Below are 24,617 nucleotides of genomic sequence, written 5' to 3'. Positions count from 1 at the left end.
CACAATCGCAAATCTCTAGCATTTGAGAATTCAGAAATAGAAGTAAGCGTTTTTGGCCCGTTGCACACATACGCAGCTCTCCGGGACATATTGGTGGCATAATGTCACAATGCTCTTCTGAAGTGCATGTCTGTCATGTTTACTTTGATTTGCTGTGTCTTGAGTGTTTCAGCTTTGACTGTTGAACAACTGACCTTACTAGGCATACTAAAAGCAGTTTCTTAGATCCTTTAAATAATGTATCTGTTTTTGAAGAGTAAGCTGAAGTATTTGGGAACTAAAAGCAAGATGTACAGATGATCAGAGATGGAAGGAGTTTAAATGAACTCACAACACAAGGCTAAGTGAAGGACTGGGAGTTGCTGTGTTCTCCAGTTGCCTTCCTTGGCTCTAGGTCAGTGGTTCTCAAATTTCTCCCTTCTATGATAAATCTTCATTAGAGTTAACACTAATAACCACATGACAGTCTATACTAGACAGTTTTAAGATTTCCTCTACTAACAAAATTAATCCAAATCTCTTCATTTTAGCCTCAGGCAGACTCCAGACAAGGGTAAAAGGCAGCCACTTTCTTCACAAAATTTCACAAAAATTTCTCTAGGTAACATACTGAAATTCTTCTCCTCTGAAGCCTCTTGAGCCATACCCGCACAGTTCAAATCATTCTCAGCACCACTGTCTTCCATGTTTCTACTAGTATGGCCCATTAAGTAGTGCTTAAAGCATTCTGCTGTTTTCCTAACCCAAAGTACCAAATTTCAAATTCCTTTAAACAAAAGTATAGTCAACCCTATAACAGCAGTACCCTAGTCCCTCGTACCAACTTCTGTTTTAGGATTTCTATTATTGTGAAGAACACCACAACCACAACAACTCTCATAAAGAAAAACATTTAATTGGGTGGCTTACAGTTTCAGAGGTTTAATCCATTATCATCACGGAAGGACATGGTGGCATGCAGGCAAACATGGACATTCTTTTGCAATAGATAGAGTCTATTACAGAGATTCACAACTGATCAAAATATAGATAGCAAGTGTCCATGTGGTCCATGCAATAGATAGAGTCTATTACAGAGATTCACAACTGGTCAAATATAGATAGCAAGTGTCCATGTCATCGCCAACTGATACATCTGTAATGAATTTCTACACTAAGGCTCAGGGAACATCACGGAGGTGGAGGTGGAAAGATTGTACTGTACCCAGGCTTGCCAAGGAAAAAGAAACATAGGAACTCTCGGCAATAGTTTGCCTGAATAAAATAAATATAATCTCAATATCGGTTGACAAACCAATGTAGATGGGGTCAATCCAACAAAGTCCTACACCTTGATGAAGAACTACAGGTGGTCAATGGTGGCTGAAAGTGGAAGAAATATTGTTTTCCAGGGATGAGCTTCCACATTGGTTGCCCGATCCCATATGCTCAGCCAAGAACACATGCATGTGTGAGCAGCAATAAATAGACTCAGTAGGTTGCTTTGCATGTGTGCATACATGTGTGTGTGTTGAAGACACACACATCAGACACATCAGAACAATGATTCTGTTGGATCCAAGTTTCTAAAGGATGAGTGGTCTCTAATGTCTCTTTCTGTTCACAGTACTTTTTATTTTTTCAATAGTGGGCAACATTAATTATAGCATAAAAAGTTTATGAGTAGAATTTAGCCTTTCATATACTTGTCACTCAAAATTAATAAATAAGACCTGAAGTTGGGATGAGATGGGATATTGGGTCCTCAGGGAGTTGGGCAGTAAGAAGTGGATATGATTGAGACACATTGTATACTTGAATGAAATTTTCAAAAAAATAAATGATGTAGGTGGGTCTTTTATCTATCTGTTGTTTCATTGGTTAATTAATAAAGAAAACTGCTTGGCCTGATAGGTCAGAACGTAGGTAGGCGGGGGAGACAGAACAGAATTCTGGGAGAAAGAAAGCAGAGTCAGACAGACGCTATAGCTCTCCTCTCCAAGATGGATGCAGGTTAAGATCCTTCCCGGTAAGCCACCACCTTGTGGTGCTACACACATTAATAGAAATGGGTTAATCAAGATGTGAGAGTTAGCCAATAAGAGGCTAGAACTAATGGGCCAGGCAGTGTTTAAAAGAATACAGTTTTCGTGTAATTATTTTGGGTAAAGCTAGCCAGTGGCCAGAAGCTGAGTGGCATGAAGTGGCCATAGCGCTCCTTCTACAAATAAAGAAAAATTAAAATTAAAAACAAGAATTTTCATTTTTAAAAATCATTTCTAAACTCAGGTACTTAAAAGTTTAGGTAGAATCTGTGCAAGTCACATTAGGGAGAGGTGATCTGGGTTCCTCCATGTCGTGGCTGAAGGAAACCTTATTCTCTTTAGAGTGGAAATAAGGTGGAGAGCCTGGAAGAAAGCTGATTGAACATGTAGGAAGAAGAGTAGACTGGGCGGGGGAAAGAAACCAAGAGCTCCCAGAGGCTGCTTGAATCAGCAGAGCCTTTCAGAGTAGCAGACATGGAAGGTACCAGTAGCACTGAGAAGATGGAGGCAGCTTCCCAGGCACAGACAGCACTGGGTTCTGCAGACCACAGAGAAGCATGGGTCTAATGTGTGCTGGGGGAACTTGCATTCAGATGGGGCAGGTGAGAGGCCGGCCTCCGTGTGGAGAGAGTCCAAGGTGGCCGACATTAACAACCTATTGGGAAACAGCAACGCGGGCAGAATATTGAGGTCATCCCCTATTGGCAGCCTCAGCTGATAAGTGTCCAGAAAGATTACCTAAGAAGATAACCTAGGATCTGTTACATATGTATAAGCAGAAAAGACAGGAGACCGAGTTTCTGGGCCTTTCTTAACCCTTGATTTTACATTTACTCCCTGCAGTTAAATAATTCCAAGACACCAGAAGAGGATGCAAAATGTGGAGACTGGAAAGGGACAGAAATCATATCAGGAAAATGTGTTGGGGTGTGGAGAGTTTCTCAATTTGTCCAGGGACTGGACATCAGGGTTCACAGTGGGATGTATAAGACCAACTCCTCATTGTCCTGTTGGCTTTGCTGTGCTTCTCTTGCCTTTCCTTGTCCCCTGTCACAATGCCTGTCACATTATGTCTATTCCCTATGTCTGATTTACTTTATGCTAGACCGATATCCCCAGCACTGCCCAGTGACATGGCAGATAAGCAAATGGATTCTGTGTACATAGATGCTGATGCATGTATACTGAAGACAGAGGGCCTCCTGGCTAGAGGACTGGATTCAAAGCTACTTATTAATTCTCTTCCCTTGGATTAAGAATGGCTACAGAATGCCAGACCTGGCGGCATACACCTTCAATCTCGGCACTCAGGGTTAGGGTTGGGGTTAGGGAGGCAGAAGCAGGAAGATGGATCCCTGAGTTCAAACCCTGTCTGGTCTACTCTGCTGGGGCTACACAGAGAAGCAGAAATGGCTTCATGAATTTTCTTGTTCATATCTTCTGGGTGAGGGATATTAGACATACAGCCAACTGATTTGGTAACATCCAGGAGATTTCTCCCAATCTGAAAGTGAAGAGCTGACATGTTGGTGCTAGAACGAATGAACTCTGCATGCCTGGCTACAGGGTTATTATTCAGCCCACAGCCAGAGGGCATGGAGGATTCCATGGTGTTTGTGTAACCAGCAGACAGCACCATGGCAAAATCTGACAAATGAAACATTGTCTTGAGAGTGCCAAAAGCTGATCCACCCCAAAACTGTGTTGAAGTAGACAAGGAAGCAAGCTCCCCATCTTTTCCTCCTATAAAGCCTTCAAGGAGTTCAAACCTCCCAGGTACCTGGCAGGAGTGCCCGGGGATAACTGTAATACTAAACAGAAGCTCCACCACTGAGCTGGCCACGTCTCTCTGCCAGGATACCACGCTCCGTGGGATATGCCAGCTCAGCAGAATAAGGCTTCATGAACCACCACCCCTCCCAACACACACAGACACACACACACACACTTGAGATTCTGACCCACGACTAGTGTGATCCTTGGCATGAGGACTTCATTTCATGCCCTAGGTACTTTTGTTTGCGTTTTAAACACTTGCTTCAGAGTTTATGGCAGAGCCGCAGCAAGCAGGCTGACCCTCCCCGCCTTTCACTTTTGACTCACGCTCACAGCCTCCCATGGACCAGTAAGTAAGCTCCAGGCTGAGGTGGGGGCACTCAGTGGTTCAGAGGCTTCCAGCAGAGCCACTTTGGAGCATGTGAACAGATGTGAACAACAATTTCCACATGGCTCTGGAATGTGCGGAATTTATTCTTTTGTGGCTGAGAGTGCTGTCTGCAGGAGGAGCTGCTACTGGGTCCTTGCTGTAGATCATGCACACAGGCCAGATCATCCTCACCAAAAAGGCAGAGACATCCTCGGGGAGCAGGTAGAGAGCAAAATCTGGGCACTTGTGCACCTTTAGATGAAGATCAAAGCGAGAGCAAGCCTCACCATGACCCTTGCTTATTTCCACTCTAATAGTTACCTTTTATATTACCCGAGGAACATACACCCTGCCTGGCATGCAGCGGCACACGATTCAAGCATCATGGAACGCCTTCCGAGCATTAAAAACCATACCTTAGAGAACATTTTCCTGGGAAATCATATCTCAACAACCTGAACATAAAAGCACCTCCCTTTGTTGGTTGTTGATGACAATAGACCCTGAGTGATTAGTAGAAATGTGGCTATTAACCAATAATAATGCATAAAATACAGCCACGCTACACAACCTTCACGTTTGGGGGAGAAAGACCAGAGATCTGGGGTGTGCACCTAGATGCGTTCTCTAGTGGCTTCAAAAGGCTGTTTTTTCACCCCCGGGGCCTGCAGCAGGAGCTGGAGAGAAATCTACTCCTCAGTGTGGATCTCCACTGCTTCTCTCTGCCTCCTCCTTCTGTTGAGGGCCTTCAAAGCTAGGATCTGTAGGTGTGTGCTGAACCACTTCTTTGAGGGTGACCCTGCTACATCTTCTTTGGCCTTTAACATTATACAACCTCCGTTAGAACTTGTTAGTGGCTGGAAAAAAAATGAATCTACCACTTACTCTGGTGCCTAGGCCACATTACCTGTTGGGTGGTGAGATCAGATGGTACCCACTTGCACAGAACACCTACCATCAGGAAGGACCCCCAAGTCCTAGATCCCCTTTGTCGCCTGTACTTCACTGAGGACCATTTATGGTACCAGAGAAACCCGAGCCTGCTGTTCTACAGGACCAGAACCTGTTTAGTTATTGGCTGGTCCATTGGGCCATCCTGAGGATGTCAGTCTGTTGAAGCACAACAGACATAGGAAATGAATACAGAGAGACAGAGTTGTGATGGGACATTAGAGATGCCAGGAAAACACTGGAGATAAAGCAAAGGCAGCAGGGGGTGGGGGGCAGGTCTCCAAAACGCAGTCCCTGGTGCTTTCTTTTTGAAAAAAGAAAGAAGTAAGGGATTATCTCTTTGAAAACTTTAATCTATGAAGTAAAAAGAAATATACACAGAAATACAACAGACAAAGAGGAAGATAAAATAGACAATCAAGACTAGGGTGGGGGACAGGAAACACTTGAGGCAGGAGATGAGCTCAGAGAACAGCCCGAGGAGGGACAGTGACCGGATGATGAGATACAACGGGATGCTCGGCAGCACCCTCTGGTCCAGGCCACTCCCGTTTGACATTCTCCCTGCAATAACACTGAAATGGGCTCTGGGCAAAACTGTGGGCGGGGCATACTTGGCATTCACCCGGGTGCCATCTGCCACCCCCAGGGTTCTAACTGATCTCAGGCCTTGTCCTCAGAGTACGCAGGGTGTCCAGTATCCTCTGAACTGTGACCTCCAGAGTCCCTCCTACACACACTGATGCCTGATGAACCACAGCAGGAGTCTAAATGGAACACTCGTTCCGGGTCCTCTGCCTTAAGAGGAAACGGACTTTGACCCACTCGGGGGATGTTTCGCATTTATAATTTTATTATTTCAACACATTTTCTTACGAGCTTTTACACCAAGGTACCCTTTGAAAGGAGAGGTTCCATGATGAGATTTTCAGCATTTCATCTTTTGTACCCAGACGGGACTTGCATCGTTTGCTTTTCTTTGAAGTGCCGGGGAGCCCAGCGCAGAGCAGGGCTTGATATTTATTTTGATTCGTTTCACAGCAGGCTAACTTCTCTCAGTCTTCATCACCAGATCCAGAGACCAGAAACAAGGACAGCACAGGTCTCCACACTTCAAAATGTGCAGAGTTCTGCACACTAAGGTTCCTACGGGGACCTGCGGTGAAGATGAAGAACGAGCGGCGGGGAGACAAAGGTGGGAAACAGTAGCCGTTGGCACAGCAGACGTTTGGCTGGGTTGTATCCCTTTTTATAGTAAGAGCTGCCCCCTCTTAGCAACACTGGTCTCAGCACTCAGGAGCACACCTGGCCCTCCTCACAGTGGATGCTTCTAGAAGCTGCCAAGTTTCCCATAGGGTAGGGAAGGGGAAGGCAAGGTGATTTGAGTAAGAACCACCAGGCATCGCCACTCCTGAGCTCTCCAGTGGGCTGCTCCAGGGGTGTGAGGGGCTTGCTTACTCCTGTCCAGGCTGCTCTGGCTGGTACTGACGTCTTTGGTGTAGACAGCAGCATGAGCTCCACCGCCTGGATAATCTAGTAAATCTCAATACTGTTTTTTCTTCAGCATCCTAGAAAAAGCTCCTTTAGGGGTGTTTTGTTATTTTAAAAGCTGAAAAAGCAGTCAAGGATGCCAATGTCAATCTCCTTTCTTTCTGATAAAAGGCTCTCAGCTGCCACTTACCTAGAAATCCGATATTTTGAAGATCTGTGCTTTTTTTCCCTTTCAAGGACTGACAACCTAAAGCAAGGGTTCTCAACCTTCTTAGTGTTGTGACCCTTTAATATAGTTCCTCATGTTGTGGTAAACCCCAACCACATTATTTTAGTTGCTACATCATAACTGTAATTTTGCTATTGTTATGAATCATAATGCAAACATCTGTGTTTTCTGATGGCCCCAGGTGACCCTGAGAAAGTATAGTTCAACCCCCCTAAGGGTTGTGACCCACAGGTTGAGAACCACTGACCTAGTGGCTATATTTAGAATCTACATTCATTTACCGGGGGTGGGTAAGTTGTTGATTGTTTTTGAGACAATCTCACTAGATTGCTCAGAGTGGTTTTGAACTCTCAATCCTCCTAGATTGGCCCTGGGTAGCGGGAACTACAAGGCACAGCCATCACACTCAGTTAGGGTTACCAGTTAAGATGGATTCTTTGAAGCCTTGCCTTGAGAAAGATTAGGTCTGTCGATCTCTACTTCCTTTCAAAGGCCTGAGGATCCCTAGAGAGATGCTGGTCTTCAGTCTATGTTGGAAGCCCAAAGAAAGTGGCTCTAGAATTGGCAAAGCATGCGCAGCAGCAGGACAGATGGGCATGCCCATGAGAGTGAGAGCAAGCTGGCAAAGAGCAGTTTGCTTTTTCCTTGTCCTTTAGCTGAGCTTCCACCAGAAGCTGCCATCCACAGTTAGGGTGGGTCTTTCTGCTTCAGGTAATCTGAACGAGAATCAATATTTTTTTTTAAAGCCTCAGAAATTAGGGGATTTAAGATGTAGGAATGAGTTCACCATTTGTAATATCCCTCACAGGAGTGCCTGGAGGCTTGTGTTTTAGCTGATTCTGGATGGAGTCAAGCTGACAAACAGGAGTAGCCATCAGGACAGGGAACTCAGTCCTCTCGGTGCTCCTGAGTCTCTCCCACCCTCAGGACAGTCCACCCGGAGGGACTAGTAGGCAGCAGAACTGTGACTTTCCACAAGCCCGAAGGACTGCACTGTTAGGCATCTTCCCTTCAAATAAAGCTACCATGAACTCCTGGGTCCCATACCTAGCTCTGTATGAAACTGGGTGTGGAAGTACACACACATGTATGTAATCCCCGCATTGTGGAGGAGGAGGCAGGAGGATGAGAAGTTTAAGGTCATCTTCAGTTACATAGTAACTTTGAGGCTGACTGAGGTAATGTGAAGGTCTGTAAAGGAGATAAAGAGGTAACAATAGGAGGGGAAAGAAAGGGCTCTGAGAGGGGGCAGGTTGGGAAAGAAGGAAGAGAGGAGCCAGCACATCGGCCCTCTTATTTTCCAGTGTGCACCTCCCGGTGTCCAGTGTGCACCTCCCGGTGTCCAGTGTGCATCTCCTGGTGCTTTTCTGGCTTGCCTCACATGTGTCTGTCCAGGGTTCTATGTAGCTGCCCCACTGAACAATCTGAAGTTTGTTCCAAGGGAAAATTTTAACCCTAAACCACTATGACCACAGGCCTATAACAATAAATACACAGCAAAAATTAAATAAAACTTACATTTTGAGGAATACAGTTGGCAATTTTTATTTAAAACTTAGAGATACATGTATTCTATGACCTAAAAATTCCATTTTAGGAGTCAATATTTTTAGAGCCTCAAAAATAAGTGAAACCTGGAATTCAGCACTTGTAATATTAACATGTACAAAATGCAAACATAGCCAATAAAATAGAACCATTATAAGCTATATCTTTATTCGCATAAGCATCTTTAAGAACATTTTCTAAGAACAACTGATGAAAACATCCATTGTAGCCCAGGTAGTGACACAAACATGTGCAAAGCAGTCACAATTCTACAAAATATATTACAATAATTACAATAAAATATTCTGTTAGCACAAAGAGTAAACAGAGATAAAATATACCCAAAGGTTAGTAGAGGTGATTGCTGAGTGGCCCCTGCCATGGGTAATTCCACTTGTATTTTCCACTTCCGTGCAGTGACTTTATAATAAAGTTTTAATTAACTTGCAAATTACAAAAATTCGTGAGACATTTTAAGGTATTTTTGTTTGTTTGCTTGTTGTTTATTTTTCGAGTCAGGGTTTTGCTGTAGCTTCAGAGCCTGTCCTGGAACTAGTTCTTGTAGACCAGGCTGACCTCGAGCTCACAGAGAAGGTAGTTTTTAAAGTCTGTGTGTCTTGTCCTAACGTCTTTACAATCTCTTTAGGGAACAGGCTGCGTCTCGGGCTTCTTCTCCCCTCTTTCCAAGTGCTTTCTGTTAAGAAGTCTTCCACGGTGTAAGTCTCCATCCGAACCTATCCTGTTTCCTACCAACTGCCATAGAAAAACCCTCGCTGCGCCCCAGAAACAGTTTTAGTTCTCGTCGTCAGTACCACATAGTAGATTTAACGGCAACTCCATCACAATTTGGGACTGGTTCACCACTCAAGGGCGGGACCACCCACAAACCTGGCCACTAAGGCAGGCAGGTGGAGCCCAATCGGATCAGGCCTGGGGTGCTTCTCATTGGCGTGCTTATAAGGAATCAACCAAAAATCCCTTTCCGGGGCCGACCGCTGTGGGGAAGGCAAAACCGCGAGCCCAGTGGATGGCCTAGAGCTTCGTTTGGAAGGGCACCAGGTGGGGGCGTGGCGTGGGAGGGTCCTGATAGGAGGCGGGGCCCTGGAGGGCTTCGGAGGCGGGTCGCTGGGGGCGGGGCTCCGGAGGCGGGGCGCTGGGGGCGGGGCTCCGGAGGCGGGGCGCTAGGGGCGGGACTCAGGGGGAGGCGTCCCATAGCTCCTCCCGCGCGCGGCCCCTGGAGTCCCCGAGGCGCGCGGCCAGCCCAGCTCCGGCCCGCCTCACACCGTGCAGCCGGGCGCCCTAGCGAGCGCGGGCCCGGCGCCGGGCCCGGGCAGACGGCCGGGGGCGTCTCCGCCGAGACTCTCTCTGTGGCCCCTGAGGGGCGAGGGCGAAGGCGAGGCTGAGTGGGACCGAAATCATGAACCGGAGTTTTCACAAGTCTCAGACCCTACGCTTCTACGACTGCAGCGCAGTGGAAGTCAAGAGCAAGGTAAAGTGCCCGAGGCCCACCGTGGCCGTCTGCACCCGTTCCCCTGGCAAATGAATGGGGCACCCCACGGAGGGAAACTGGAGCGGTGTGGGAGGCGACCGGCGTCGACAACTTTGGAGCTTGGGCGCTGCATGCCTCTGCGCAGGGTCCGTGGGATGTGCTCCGGGACCCCGGCGGTCCTCCCTGCTCCCTGTGCGAACACAAAGCCCGGCGGCCGAGGGCCATGGGACAGTCGGTGCAGGCTCTGAACCCGCTCCACGAGAGCTGCTCTTTTGTTCCACGAACTAGAGATGACCCGGGCGCGCCACACGTTGGAGGGGAGGGCTGTGTTTCCGGGGCGATCTAGGAGCTGGGGCTGCTGGGTTTCTGGTCGTGGAGGGGTCTTTGGGGGCCAGAATCAGGAAGGGGGCCCTGGCTGCACCGCCTGTTGGGCTGTGAGGAGCAGACTGGCGATCGGCTCCCAAATCAGGGCCCTGGCCCAGCCCCCAGTTTAGCGCTGGGTACCAGACCCGGAGCCCCAGGCGCCCTCTACCCTCAGGCCGAGACCCCTTGATCATACACCTGGCCCAGGTCCAATCTTTCTCGACCAAGCCCTGAGCACTCTTCCTAACCAGATATCTTTACCAGACGCTCCCCCGGCTTAGATTCCCCCAGTTCCCTAGGGTACCTGGACTCAGAAATTCCCATCAGGGCGAACCCCCAGACCAGACTGCAATCCTCTGGGGCGCGACCCCAGCACAGACTCAGACCCCCTGGGCGCGCCCCGGCCCCTCCCGCTGCTTGAGCCTAGGCAGAGCGTGCCCGAACTTGCGGGTTGCCCTGTGTCTGGATAATTGGCTGATAGGATCTGGCGCTTCTCCCCTCTGCGGGGGCGGCTCCTTCACTGCAGACGCCTGAGTTTGGGAGGGTCTGCAGCGTGGACCCTGCAGGATGGAGAAGGAGCTGCTGTTGCTCCGGGTCGGGTGGGAGAAGTCCCTTGAGCCTTTTACTGACTCTCGAAGATAAGTAGCCTAGTTGCTGTGGTTCTCTGTGTGAAGAAGGCGGAGCTGCTGAAATGGTCCAGGTCACCAAGGGTGAGTTTTCAGCCAACGCTTCCTATGGGCCTACGGCCTGTGGTCCATTCTCCTGGTCTCCAGGGAGGTGGTACATCATTAGACTACTGATCAGCCCCAAGGAGTCCTTTAGTGTAAGGTTTTCAGGGTACCAGTAGAGGCGCGGGGAGGGGCAGTCCCTCAACAACAACAGCAGGGCATCGGGCATGGTTGCAGACCCATTGTAATGAATTGCAGGGTCTCCTCATTTGGGGACTCTTACATATAACGAGACTCTACCCTATTTCCAAATGCTAGTTCCATGACCCTTGCCCCACACCCCATCCCTTCTAATGCCCAGGAATGTTCCCAAACTCCCAAATTCATAGAGCTGGGAAGTAAGGGCCCTCAGTTCAGTGGGAGGTTGAAACGATTGCCCATTTCTTCAGCACTGCAATATGGCAACCACTTTATTTCCTTAAACTTTTCTGAGATGGTCGTACATTCACAAGCGGGTGCCAGGGGGAGAATACCGAAACCTAAGGTCGCTTTGCCCAGCCTACTGTGATGTTGACCTCTTGTGTGGGTAGAAGGGATCTTGCCAGGGTTTTGTGGGCTCTCTTGTGTGTGCATACGGGCATGCGCACTTGTGCGCCCGCCAGCACAGTGAAGGTTCAGAGCCACCCATGACAGGATTCTTCCTGACCAGTGAGTGTGAACTGATTAGTGCTAAGCACTCGGTTCTGGTGCTGCCCTCAGCAGCTGTGCGTGGCACAGCACACTGTCCAACTCCAAAGGAGGCCGTGGGACAGATCTGGAGGAAATGCCCTACCAGGCCTTATCCTGCAGTTCTGGGCTGTGGTCCATGCAGGCTGTTAGGGGAGGAGAGGCCACCTGCCTTTATTTCCTGGAATGTTAGCCCAGCCGCCTCCTCCAGCTCTGCGTAGTAGAGAAATGCCGCTCCATGCCCCCGTGGCTTCGAGCTCAGACGCTGCCCTGAGAGGAATAAAGGGCAGAGCTGCAGCTTGTTTGAACTTGGGAGAGTTTGGAGGGCCCAAGCTGATCTAGACAGCCCTGGGATGGCGTTGCACACTCCCCACCCCACAATTCCACATACTCATTGCTTGTCCAGAATGTCCCATGTGGCTCTTCCTTCCATACTCCCCCACGCTTTTCCCACTTTGTAGTTGATATGTTACTGTGGCATCTGTCTGCAGGGAAGAACTTTTGTCACCATGCTGGAGGCACGACCTCATGTCAGCGCGGACTTCATGCAACTCGAATGTAGTAACTGCGGTGCCATGGTTCTGCTTGGTGAAATGGCAGGCCCCCGGGGAGCTGAGTGCACCCAAGTTTTGCCACCTCTCTACCTTTTGGGGGTTTGGGGCAAGTCATTTAATTTCCCTGTCTCAGTCATTTCCTCTGGAGCATGGATGTTACATCCGTGCCGCTCGCCTCCCGAGATGAAACGAAGCAGGGACCGTGAGGGGCATGTTGGCAGCCACAGCACCACCCACCCACAGTCGTAAGCATCACCACAGGTCAAGGCCTTATAGCGCTGTCAGATGCCTGGCCTGAAAATTGCCACACATCCTCCCAAAACTGTGACCCTCTGCCATCTGCCTCCTGGCTGGTTCCTGTATGCCCTGTATGCAGAGGGCACAGGTTACGGGCCTGGTTGTTTTCCCCTATTTTCTGTCCCCTTATGTGTCTCTAAAACTTTTATTCTAGCGCCTCATCTCTTCCTCTCCCGGGCCTGTGCGCTTCCAACTTCCTGCTTCTGCCTGCCCTTCTCTCTCCCCTTTGACTTTTACCTCTCCTCTCAGGAGACTGCAGCCAAGGGAGAGGCTGAAGATGCATAGGAAAGGGTGTTTCAGACCGAAGGAAGACGGGTGAACACCTAGGCTGCTGTGAAGGATAGCAAGGAGGACACTGCCATCAGGGTGGGGATGGGGGTCAGAGGATACAGTTTTCATCATGTCCTCAGTAAAGCCTTTGTCTCCTTGGTATCATCCGCTTGACTAACAGGCCCTCGCACCCCAGCAGCGTCTCAACTCCAAAATTAAACGTCTTATTCTTCCAGGTTCTTTTCTACACTGGACCATGTCAGTTCACACGCGGTTCATCCTGTGCCCCTAAGTAAGAGTCTGTGGTTTCTCCACCCGAGAGCCTGTGCTAAGACTGTCCCCCTTCTGCAGAGCCATTCTGAAGGTTCCCTCCCATAGCAAACCAGGCTCACTCTGACCCTTCTCTACTCATTTTAAGGCCCCAATCACGATGCCCGCTCTGTATTTTGCTCGGGACTGGAGGTTTCCGTCTTGTGCATGCCTCCCTAAAGAGAGTTGACGCTGGGAGAGGGATGAATGCGGCTGGTAATTCTCACCACAAACGAACTTCTCTTAAACGTTACCTCCTGGCCTTCTGATGGCACATGCGTGTACATATCATATTATGGCTTCTAGAATCAGGATCACAAAGAGATGTTATGCAGTCTACGTCCAATATGTTATAAATGTTTCTTCGTGTCATTATTGTTTTTAGAAGACCTTTTTTTTTAAAAAATGACTACATAGTATTATTACATCTCATGTCTAAACTATAATTAATTTAACCAATATCTTGTCTGAGAGTCTTCCTGTTTTTCCCATACTGAACTGTGCTATGAACCATATTGAAGTATTTCTATAAAGCTTATATAGAATATAAAATATCAGGCAAATGAAAGTTGTTGGATGTATTAAATTAGCACAGAACTCTGCATAGTCAGAAGTACTTGAGAGAAAGATGAGTATATTTTTACAGCTTTGAATACATAATTAGTAAATGTTTAGGCAGATGAGATTGCCGAGCAAGCCTGACCTCCCGAGTTTGATCCTCAGGATCCACGTAAAGGCAGAAACAGAGGACCGACTCCACAGGGTTGTTCTCTAACCTCCACACACACAGCGTGGCACGCACACCACACGTACTCTCACATACACACGTCATACACAGGCAATAACTTCTTAAAAGTAAATGTTCAGCTGTTTTCTATATGCTGTTTGACATCAATTCATTCTCCTCCCCCTTTCCTTTTCTTCCTCTCTCCTTGAAGCTCTGAGCACTCTCTCCTCCCTTCTTGATTTTGTAAGTGAGGTAGTACCCTATTGTTTTAATTTGTATATTTCTTGAGATATCAGTGAGCTGGAAACTCACATGCACTAGTGTGCTCTCTGTCCATCTTGTTTTAGCCACCTGGTTTTATTCTGTATCCTCTTTCCATTTTCTTTGTGTTGACTTTTGGGAGCTGCTTGTCTGTAGAGCGTCCCACCAGAGCAGGTGAGACTGAACCTGAGGATCTGAGTGGAGCTGGTGTCCTTTCCCTAGTATAAGCCTAGCTTAGACATGAACCTGGGGCCCTGAGGGCATGTGTGTGAGTAGCGCCTCGATGGCCTGGATGGTCATGTATGGGCTGGCTAATTCTGCTGTGGACAGCTGGGCACACAGTGTTTTCTGTCAGCAAGTATCCTCTGATCCCCAAGATCTTATCTCTGGCTGAGCGTGTTGGCTGCCATGGCCCTGCAGGGACCCACCCTTCCATCTGGCATGAGACAGCAGGTGGGATGGAACCTGGGCCAGGCCTCCGTGTTGGATGGCTGAGGACTTGCCTCCTGTGGGCCAGTTGAGAACTGCCTGGACACGGTTTGACTCACCTGTATGTCAGCTACACCCTTTTGAGATTCTGGTTTGTTGTATTTGCACGTATGTGTTTCAACAGGTTCTGGGACTTGGATTGAGAAGTTGCATTCAGAAGAAGCTCTTGACAGGGACCCAAGTGGGATGTTAGTTTGGGGAGCATGGATGGTGTCACTGTGCCCAGGTTTCCTACCTCTTCTGGGTGTGTGGCCGGGGGCTACTTTATCTTCCTAAGGAGTGATGTCATTGCCCGGGACCTGAGGCAGTCCAGGTACCCGGCTGGGGTTCTTCCAAGTTTAGAGAAGGGAAGGGTGTCAAAAATTGGGAGATGGAACCTTCCAGTGTCTTGGAAGCTCTAGCATCTATGAAGTGTGTCTAGATTGGCATAGGGGAGGTGCATCCTTACTTAAAAGGGTCTCCTGGTACCTTATGGGCAACATTAAGGGAGCATGAAGTGATAACAGCAGAACACACAGACAGATGTGTCCAGCTGAATGTTTATATTGCAAAGCCACATGCTTACTGGCTCCCCACTTCTTTTGGGCCATAAATCTGGGACCCAGGGTGACAGTGTTATATTCCTCTGTAGCCCCTCAACTTCTTCCCAGCACACTTCTAAGCCCTGCTCTAAAGCTGTACTGGACACACTGGGGATAAAAACCATGGCACACATGAGGTTCTGCTCTCTGTGCAAAGGGCCCGTTCCGAGGCATTTAACATTTATCTAACATTTCCAACACATGTGAAATATGTGCAGCATGGTTCCAAATACATTGAAGTTGCAAGAAATAATTCATTAGTCCCTATCATGATGCATAAAATGGGGGGGGGGTGTTTCTCCTATCACTCTCTCTATGCCCAAGGGGACCTTGAACCCCTGAGAGCTTCTTTGCCATGCCTAGGGTCTAATAGAGGCTCTGAAACCCAATCAGTGCTATAACAGCTTACGACCACTAGTGGAAAAGGCTCATGACTCTTCTTAGGGACTGTCAAGTCATGAAATCCAGACCAAATGCAGACACCACATTCCAGGGTCCCCATTTAGCACAGCTCTCTGGGTACTGGCACAGTGTTCTAATTTCCCACATGGGACCAGAGGCCCCTGGTCTCCAGGTCTAGAGTTCATGGAAGCAGCTGGGAATGGGAGCCTTTTGATCTTAAGATGTTTTCTTTTCCTTGCACTGTAGAAGAAGGTTCGTGTCCTCAAGGGAAACCTTTACGCAGTAGCTATCTATAAAATGCTGATCCTGCCGCCACTCAATCCATCCGATTGGGAGGGGGTTTGCTCTTTTACTGGGCAGCTGCTGTCCGTCAGGTATGGAGACCATGCTGGGATACAAAGGCAAGAGAGCAGGTACCATGCCCATGATTAGCGGATAAGGGCAGATTTGGGTAAGGTGGCATGTGGGAAGGGGGCGTCCTTCATCCTATTATTTAGAGTGTCACCAGTCCCCAACCTCACATTTATGTGAAGCCAGGGTCAGCAGCCCAGCTGTCTTGTCACCATGCCTGGCCTCCCGGAATGCCCTCATCTGTTCTTCGCGTCAGAGAAGATTCTCTGCACCAGCTCCTGAGTTCGGAGCTCTTGGGATGCTGGGCTCTAGTCTTCTTCTCTGGAGTTCTTTCCCCCTCCCGTCACACGCATATCAAGGTGAGCATTTTAGAAGACCAGCCCAGAAAGTGACTGGCAAATTCCAGCTCTGTTATAATTCAGCAGTATCCTGTGAAGTTCTGCGTATTGTACACATCCAATCGATGCTTACCGATTCAGATGTGAAGTTCTGCATACTGTACACATCCAATTGATGCTTACTGATTCAGATGTGAAGCAAAGGGGTTTTCCTCACAGCTATGGCTTCAGAAATGGCCCATGAGACTACTTTAGAAAATCTATCTTCTGGAGAGCGAGCCTTCTGCCAGAAGCAGCCCTCCCGTGCCTGGGAAGATAGTGCTGGTATGATGGACAGAAGAGATGCTAAGCAAAGCAGAGAAACTTGGGAAATTCAAAATCCATTTTGTTTTTCTTGCTGTTGATACCTTCAGATTTCCATTTGTGTAGAACTGGGTCTCCAATTCAGCCTGACATACTTGCCCATAACAGATCCACCCAGTATGTCAGGCCCACCCCTTGGGGATGAGGAGAGGAGCCTTGCTTCTTCCTGCAATGGGTGTGCTGGCAGTCACTTGTGGCTACTTCCCTCTGACTTTTTTTTTTTTATTAAGCCTTTGTCTCTGAAAGTTAGGTTGGGTCCCACCCATACCCCAAAGTCAGTATCTGTGCTACTGGTAGGGTGGGATATAGTGATGTCCTAGGCTAAGGGGAAAAGCTTGATTTATGTAATCTATAATGTTTGAAAGTACCCACTACACAGCATCTCACCCTGGGTGCAGGTCCTCCCGTGTGGACCACCTTCATCCAGTTTTTGGCTTCTCTGCCACCCTGACCTTCCAACAAATCACAACCATGCCATGCAGTGTGACATGGGTTAGGGCTAGCCCCCTGCCCCCCACCACCCCAGATGTATAAAACGGTGGTGCTGTGTGTGCGACACTGATTTTACACTTTTCAGGTGTTTGTCTAACACACCACAGTTCTGAAGTTCCGGGGAACTGAACTACATCTCACTAGGTGTTTGTTGGCTAGTCAAAATAAATCAAGAAAAGTTTGTATTTTTTACAGAGTTTTGGAAGCCCGCTGCTGAGGCTCCTGTTAAGCCTCATTGTGGCTGAGTGGTCACTTCTGCCCCTGGATGTCTTGGCTTCCCATTAGTTTACAGCAGTAGGGTCATTCAGAGACCCCTGTGACTGGCTGGGTGCTATGGCTGGATGTGGCATGGGATGAATGAGAATTAGCCTGGACCACATACAGCAGGTCATAGGTCATCTCTGAGGTATTGATTCCTTGTGTATAGGGAAGATTGATTGGACCAACGCCCTTTGAAAAAGGAAGTAGCTTGCGTGGGATGAAGACACTGTAGTAGCCTCGTGCTTGGTAGACCATGGGACCTGTAGAGTCAATACCCTATACTCCACCCTAACTACAGGAGTGAGCCTAGGTCTCCTGCACATCATCCATACACCCTTGAGGGTGATAAGGTCCCATGTCTTGGGAGTACATCATCTCACCATGGGATGTCTCTGCTCCTCTCAGAGCCCTGGCTGCTGAGTAAATACATATTTGTTTTGTTTCAATTTGTCCTATTACTATGCTTGTCAAAACTAGATTTGACATTCCATAATCTCAGCTCTCCTTTTCTGCCTCTGCTTCTCAGACAGAATAGATGAGACAGAGGTGCGCAGGCCCAGAAACCTCCCCTCAGGTGGCTTTTTGAGGGGAATATGTGATGCTATAGAAAGACCCTCTGAAAAGCTATTCTGAAAGAGAAATTTGAAGGCCACGTGTGCTATTGTTTTTAGGTGGTCAGCTGTTGTAGAAGAATTCAGAAATGAAAGTAATATTAATATCCTGTTCTCCATGGCTCAAGGGCCTAAGCCACTAGCTGTCCCCACCCCCAGATGGCCAGTGTGACCTCACTCAGTGTTCTGAAATAGCAGGGTGTTGCTATGGGAGAAATAAACCTATCTGCCTGCAGCATGGTCAGTCCCTTGCAAGGAAGAGGAGGTGCACCTGCTCATGACACCATAGGCTGGTAGGCACCATTACTGACAGAGATGAGAAAGGAGGGTTTCTCCCTGAGGTTGATACTGAGTGTTGGATCCTGTATGGAATCACATCATATGCTCAGTTTGATCTAAAAATGATACACATGTCCTTCTTTTGTTGGAGATGGGAGTATTTGCTGGAAGCTAACCCTACTGAGTCTGAGCGGGCAGTTGCCTGACCTACCACTGTTCCCAAGGGTTACGACCCTGTTGGTCATGGGAGAGATAGAGCTGCAAAGGACTTAGAGGCGTCTTTCTCAGCCAAGGCAGAAGTAACAGTCTGGTCCAAGGTTAATATCCAGTGCTTAGTGGATATCTCAATCTGCTCAAGGAACACAATCAAGTCTGTGGGAGAAGCTGTCACATAGACACACACATGTGCAAAGTCTAGGTATGGTGTCAGCTACTCCAGCTTGAATGAGTCTGGTGGTTATAGCCTTGGGTACCATCTGTGCCAGGCCTCATTCTGGGCACTTGGCATACAGGGTTCTGGTGATACTTAAAACACCTTACAGACTACTCTTTTTCCACTGTGACAATGAGGACCCCGAGGCTCAGCAAGGACATGAACTCATGACAAAACCATTAAGCCATGTGTGTTCAAGTCCAGAATTTGAGTTGCAACATCATCCTAAACCATCCAGTTCCATGGTCCATGAGTCCACTTCCTGGGAAACACACAACACCTGCCTGTTGAGGTCAGTATCCACCCACCTCCCTCCCTGCTGCCTCCCGGACATGTGTTCAGGGCTGGGCTGCTTCCTAAATGGCCTCCTGTATCCTGTGAGGTCCCCTCTCCTCAGCAGCCTGAACCTTTGATCCTGCCTGTTAGCACAGCATGGGCGCTTCAGCCCTGTGTGCAGTGTGCCTGGCGGATGCAGGAGCACAGACTTGGAGCTCACCCATTTCCTTCAGCAGTACCACGGCAGGCTCTCTGCAGCAGTATTACTGGGACTACTACAGGGCCCTCCAGACCCTGACTTAGCAGAGGCCCATTGAATGACGTAGCTAGGTGGAAAGGCCAGCACCTACCCAAAGCTTCAAACTCTGGTCTCTCATGGTATTATCCCAAAACAAAACAAAACAAAAAGTTGTTTGTTTTTGAAAGATAGCCCTGAAGAATAGCCACTTTAGAGCCGTGGAAGGGATGGGCCTAATAAGCCAGACTCCCCCTCAGAAGGTGGGAGATGCAGCTAAGTTGATGAAGAGCAGTTGCCCAGCTAAGCTGATGAAGAGCATCCCCAAACGCTCTGTCCTAAATGCTGCCGAAGTCTGCAGGTTGTTTCATGAGGCAGGCTGAGTGACAGCCCGTGAGAGCCTTGAGATGCTGTACACCTTCTCAGGCCTGCAGAGTTTACGCTGCTCCAGGAGCCTTGCTCTCCTCCCACCCTGTGAGCACAGAACGAGCCTTCTCCTCAGATTCTCACTGAGCCCCTCAAGAGCAGCGCTCCATTCCTGCTTACCAGGGAGTCATGCAGGAGACTTCCCAGGGTTAGGAAGCCAGTGCAGGGAAGAGAGCCGGGAGCTGCTGTGTTCTTGAGTCTGGTGCTTTCCAACTTGACTCTATTGTCTGAACCTGTGTCATGAGTCACCAGGGCCAGCCCGCATCACTTGTGCAGCTCCCAGCCTGCAAACTGCCTGACTCTTCCACATTTCTCAAGCACAGGTCAGACTGTTTCCCCCAGAGCCAGGGTTCTCACCGTGGGTTTACAGGTCAGGAAAGTCCCGTGGAGGTGGAGACATTCACACTCCACCTACCTAGAGGCTGTGTTTGCCCAGGTCCTAAGCAACCTCCTTCTTCTCGCAAGCCCCTCTTGCCCATGCCCGTCCATTGCTTCAGACCTCCCTCCTCTACTCTTTCTTGTCTCTAGCTGTCCCATTAGAATTATCTCAACCCCTCCTGTAATTTGGTCTCAGCTCCTTCATTACTAGCCTTGTGACTGAGCAGGTCAGCGAATCCATCTAGATGAGTGGTTCTCAGCCTTCCTAATGCTGAGACCCTATAGTACAGTTCTTCATGTTGTAATGGCCCCCAACCATAAAATTATTTTGTTGCTATTTCATAACTGTGATTCTGCTACTGTTATGAATCATAATGTAAATATCTGATATGTGACCCACAGGTTGGGAGCCGCTGCTCTAGCTCTTGCTCTCCTGGCCTGTAAAATGGGGCAGCGATACCTCTCTGAGTAGGCTTGCTCTGAAGGTTGAGGAGTACACAGAGGCTGCCTGGCAGTGACTTCGTCGTCTGTGCCATGCTTGTTTGTCTCTGGCCTCTGGTCCCAGTCCTGCCTGCATTAGCCCCAGTGGAGAGTACCTGTGTGAACCAGGGTACAGGCCCTTTCCTCAGAGGTGCATGACCTCCCAGATGGAGTCTAAGCCAGTGAGGGTTCTTGGCCCCGAAGTCACCCTGGGCAGTCTCGTGCACCCTGTGGTGCTGGTCCAGGCAGTAATGCAGGTGTGACAGTTGTGCCATCATCGCCCTGGATGGCAGAGGGAGGGCAGGATACAGGAAAGGACCAAGCACCACCCTGCCTGACTCACGGACATATGGCCCAATTTTAAGGTACGTCCCAGTATGTCTTCCAGAACATCATCTATTATCTCCCTAGTATCTGTCTGTCTGTCTGTCTGTCTGTCTATCCATCCACCCATCTGTCTGTCTCACCCCATCCCTCTTCAGTTGGAATATATGATCTGGGTTCTTTCTCCTTCACAAATCCTGTTCCATCCATGTCTCTACCAGTCCAAGGCAAGTCTCTGAGCCATCACTGGCCCTGCCTGACTCCGTCCTCTGGAGTGAGGTTGTTGTGGTGCTGGGACCCATCTCCATAAACAGTGGGAACATCAGAGACCTCCAGAGGGCCTCGGCCTGTGCTGATGCTGTCTTCCTGTCCTTTCCCTACAGCACCTAGCGCAGGGCAGGGTCCTCTGTGTCTGGCCCGCACTGCCTGTTCCCCAGTCTCCTTACCTGATGGTTTACTTGCTTTACACACCCAGTTTAAATGAAGGCCTGGGTCACTTCCCCGGCGCTTCTCGGTGTATAATTATGTGGTGCACGTGTGATTGCTGATTGACATCCTGCAGGTCAGCAAACCTTCAGCCACATGAAGGCAGGTATGCTCGGCACCATAGACTCGCCCCAGCCCAGGGCCAGGCATAGTAGGCATTATATGAAATTTCCTTGAATGAACAAACACTGGGACATGGACTCTGACTGTGGCTGGCTGTTGACTGCCCTGGTTGTCAGGCTTGAAAGATCAGCCGAGAGCCAGGGATGTAGCTGAGGCAACGCAGCGGTTGCATGGCATGCACAATTTGGGTTTGACTCTCAGCACCACCCGGACCAGGCATGGCAATACAGGCCTGCAGTCCCAGCATTGGGAAGCGGAGGCAGAAGGATTAAATACTCATCCAAGGCCAGCCTGGGATACGTGACATCCTGTCTCAGAAATAAAGGATGGAAAAGGAAAACATGCCTTAGTTTTGACTCTTCCACAGCCTCATTGTTCCCGTGGGTCTGGGTGCTGATGCTGCTTGCTCAGCATCGCCCCCAGGAGCAGGGGTCAGTGCATCCTAAAACCATGCCTGGGACCAGCGGGCCAGCTTCCCTCTGGATTTCTCTCAGAGATACTTAGGCCACTTAGACCAGGCTTTGATCCTTTGTTGTTTTGTGTCCAAATTACCTTTTACCTAATCAGAGTCACAGGGTCCATTCAGCACCGAGTTCTCTTTTTCTCACATATTGTAATGACATCCCTGAATTCTTAAACCCATTTAAAATATCCCTTGCATTTGGTTTCATCTGGCATTTCTGTCTGTGGATAGGGCTGCTTTGGTCTCTTGTAAGTTAGTTCATCTACTGGTTCCATTTTCCATTGCTGTAAATATTTTGGTGAGTTATTTGTGGGAATTTTGAGATGCTCCTGGTTACATGAGATTGTCCTCGTTTGCAGAGCCTATAGGAGAGTACCTGTGCCGGGCAGGGCCTACGAGGGTGGGTCTCGCCAAAACTGGCCTGAAAGAAAGAGAGTTGTAGAGCAGGGAGGGCCTTGCCCAGCTCGGCCTTACAGGGTGGGTCCTTGCAGGGCCAGGCCTTGTATGGTTGGGGCAGGAACAGCTTCCAGTGTTGTAGGACAGATTTTGTTTAGTTTATAGGGTTTTTCTTGTTTAGAAAGATGGGGGAGCTTTTCATTCACAGTAAACCTTATAGTTCACGATAGTGAGTCAAGCCTCTGCTCTGGCCTTGGCTGAGATCAGAGTGAGAACCACATGGTCCCTCTAGAGTCGGATGGAGTCTGATGGCAAATGTCTCCCTGAGGCCTGGTGCTTCCCCCGGGGTCCAGAGTTGGTGGAAGAATCTTAACTAGGTGGCCCCTCCAGGCCCTCTCCCCTCTCTCAATTGCTTTGCATTCCTCTGTGCCTCTGAGAGGTCCTGGTCCCCTGGGAGGTTCTCTGTGGGCTGCTTGAAGTCCTTGGACCTAGGAGGTTGGATCTAGATAGAGTTTAGGTTCTGGGTACTGAACGCTGGAGAGGAAAGAGGCCCTTTCCTGCCAGGCCTGTGTCACAGATATGCATCCCAACACTTGCCTGCTGTAGTGCCCTCCTTGACTACCCCACACCTGCCATCTAGTTCCTCTGGTGCTTTGTTGGGGATACAGGTCCCCAAGTGCCATTTCAGCTAGGTTGATGTCCCTCCTGCCCATGCTGGGAACAGATATACGGAGAATAATTTCAGGTAGAGAGGACCTATCTAGGATTCTCAGAGGTCTGAGGTGGGAGGGCGGGTGGAGAAAGCAGCACTTCAGGCTACAGGGACCCAGAGAGGGTGTCTACAAGCAGGTAGCACTTCAGATATGTTGGGCAATCTGGACATTGTGAGCAACACCCTGACCCAGGTGGGAGACGCCGGTAGAGCCATGGTTCACAGGTACAGTCTGCTGAGGCCAAAGCCAACTAGAAAATCAGGACTGAAGAGCAGGCCACGGGTCCTAGAGAAGCAGCTCTGAGAGACTAGAAGTCTGAGCCATCCCTGGCAGAAGCAGCTTTAGGGGACTGAAGGACACTATGGCCATCACTTGTGGCCTCCAAGATCATAGAGTTCCCCCACTTCTATTTTTCCCATGATCCTTACTGGCTCCTGACTCACACAGAGTTGGCTATTTTCTCTTCTCCATGCTGCCCACCTTCTGTAGGGTTTCCTGAGGGCTGTCATTTCCTCTCTGGGTCCTTTCATGTTCTAAGTGTGTGGGATGGCATCTGGGCACAAAGGTACCCTGAGAGTATTCACTGGGTGAATGAAAGTAGGGCTATGCCTTGCATCCTTCCTTGTTTGCTCAGTCGGTAAATGTTTTTGGCTGCTACTGTCTACTAAGTCTCGTTGTGGTTAAAATGGAGACCATATTTTTCCTTTAGGACCCTGAAGCATAACACGAAAAGAAACTGGTCCAGTGAATAGCTCCTGCTTAAAGTTTGAAGGGGTTCAAATAAAGAAAGGTGTGTCCGCCAGAGAACATCCTGTGACGGCCCTGGCCCTCCCTCAGCCCCGATGGCTCGGTGGTTCCCACTCTGCCCTCTAATGAAGCATCCTCAGGTGCTCTCTGCCTCCTGTCTGGTCAGGAAGTCGGGACTGTGGTGGAAGGAAGCCTCAGGGTTCCCAGGAAAGTCCTGCCTGCAGCATGCGTATGACACAGCCCATAGTTCAGGGTAACCTGGGGCCACCACTCAGGTTAGCCAAAAGCACATGAGAATGCCACAGTGATTCACTCTGTTTCCTTCTTGGGTAATTTTTGGAAACAAAGCCTTTTTTTCTTCAGGTAAGAACCCGGTCCCTCCAGGCGGCTCAGAGGCACAGCTGTAGGCACTTGGCTCTGTTTCCCATTCTTGAATTTACAGTTATTCTTTGAAATGTTGCCTCCTTTTTTCCCAGCATTTTGGCTGGCATGTGGCTTCAGAAGGGTAGAGGATTTGGGGATATTTGTGCACCCGGCAGGGCTAGCGGAACCCACTGCCTGTGAGAAACGTGGGCCTGTTCCCATCTTGCTGTATGACCTCCTGGGCCAGCGGCAGCTTCCAGGCTTATAGACTCTGGCTTCAAGCTCGTTAGCAGACTTGATTCATTAGACTCTTGTGCATCTGTTCTGTGCTTCTCATCGCTGGAGAGTTAGGGGAGTTCCTGCTACTTTCTAATGGAGATTACATTTTTTTTAACATTTGTGCCTGTGTGGGTTTGAACTGGTTTCTGAGCCAGTTCTGGCTGGTATAGACTGTTCACTGATTCCTGGACTTTACCAAGCCTTCACTGGTCAGTGTGGCAGAGAAGATGTCCCGTCCTGTGGGAACACCAGGCAAAGAAGCATTTTTAACATGG

General features: G+C 49.0%; 1 protein-coding gene and 1 pseudogene across 1 annotated transcript in view; one reads left to right on the top strand and one right to left on the bottom strand.

Moving 5' to 3' along the window:
- The window catches only part of LOC121440122, a 99,048-nt pseudogene extending 98,362 nt beyond the window's left edge, over positions 1–686 (bottom strand).
- An 8,985-nt stretch (positions 687–9,671) lies between these two features.
- Pard6g (par-6 family cell polarity regulator gamma) overlaps positions 9,672–24,617 on the top strand; it is a 67,230-nt gene continuing 52,284 nt past the window's right edge. Inside the window, exon 1 of the mRNA XM_041640792.1 lies at positions 9,672–9,878. Coding sequence (XP_041496726.1) covers positions 9,807–9,878 — 72 coding nt within the window. The 5' untranslated portion in view covers positions 9,672–9,806. The remainder of the gene's footprint in view (positions 9,879–24,617) is intronic.

The sequence above is a fragment of the Microtus oregoni genome, unplaced genomic scaffold, assembly GCF_018167655.1.
Source record: "Microtus oregoni isolate MIOR12 unplaced genomic scaffold, Mior012 000065F_ref0000479, whole genome shotgun sequence".
NCBI lineage: Eukaryota > Metazoa > Chordata > Mammalia > Rodentia > Cricetidae > Microtus > Microtus oregoni.
The sequence above is the reverse complement of the archived record's forward strand: the minus strand, read 5'-3'. Positions and strand labels throughout refer to the sequence as shown.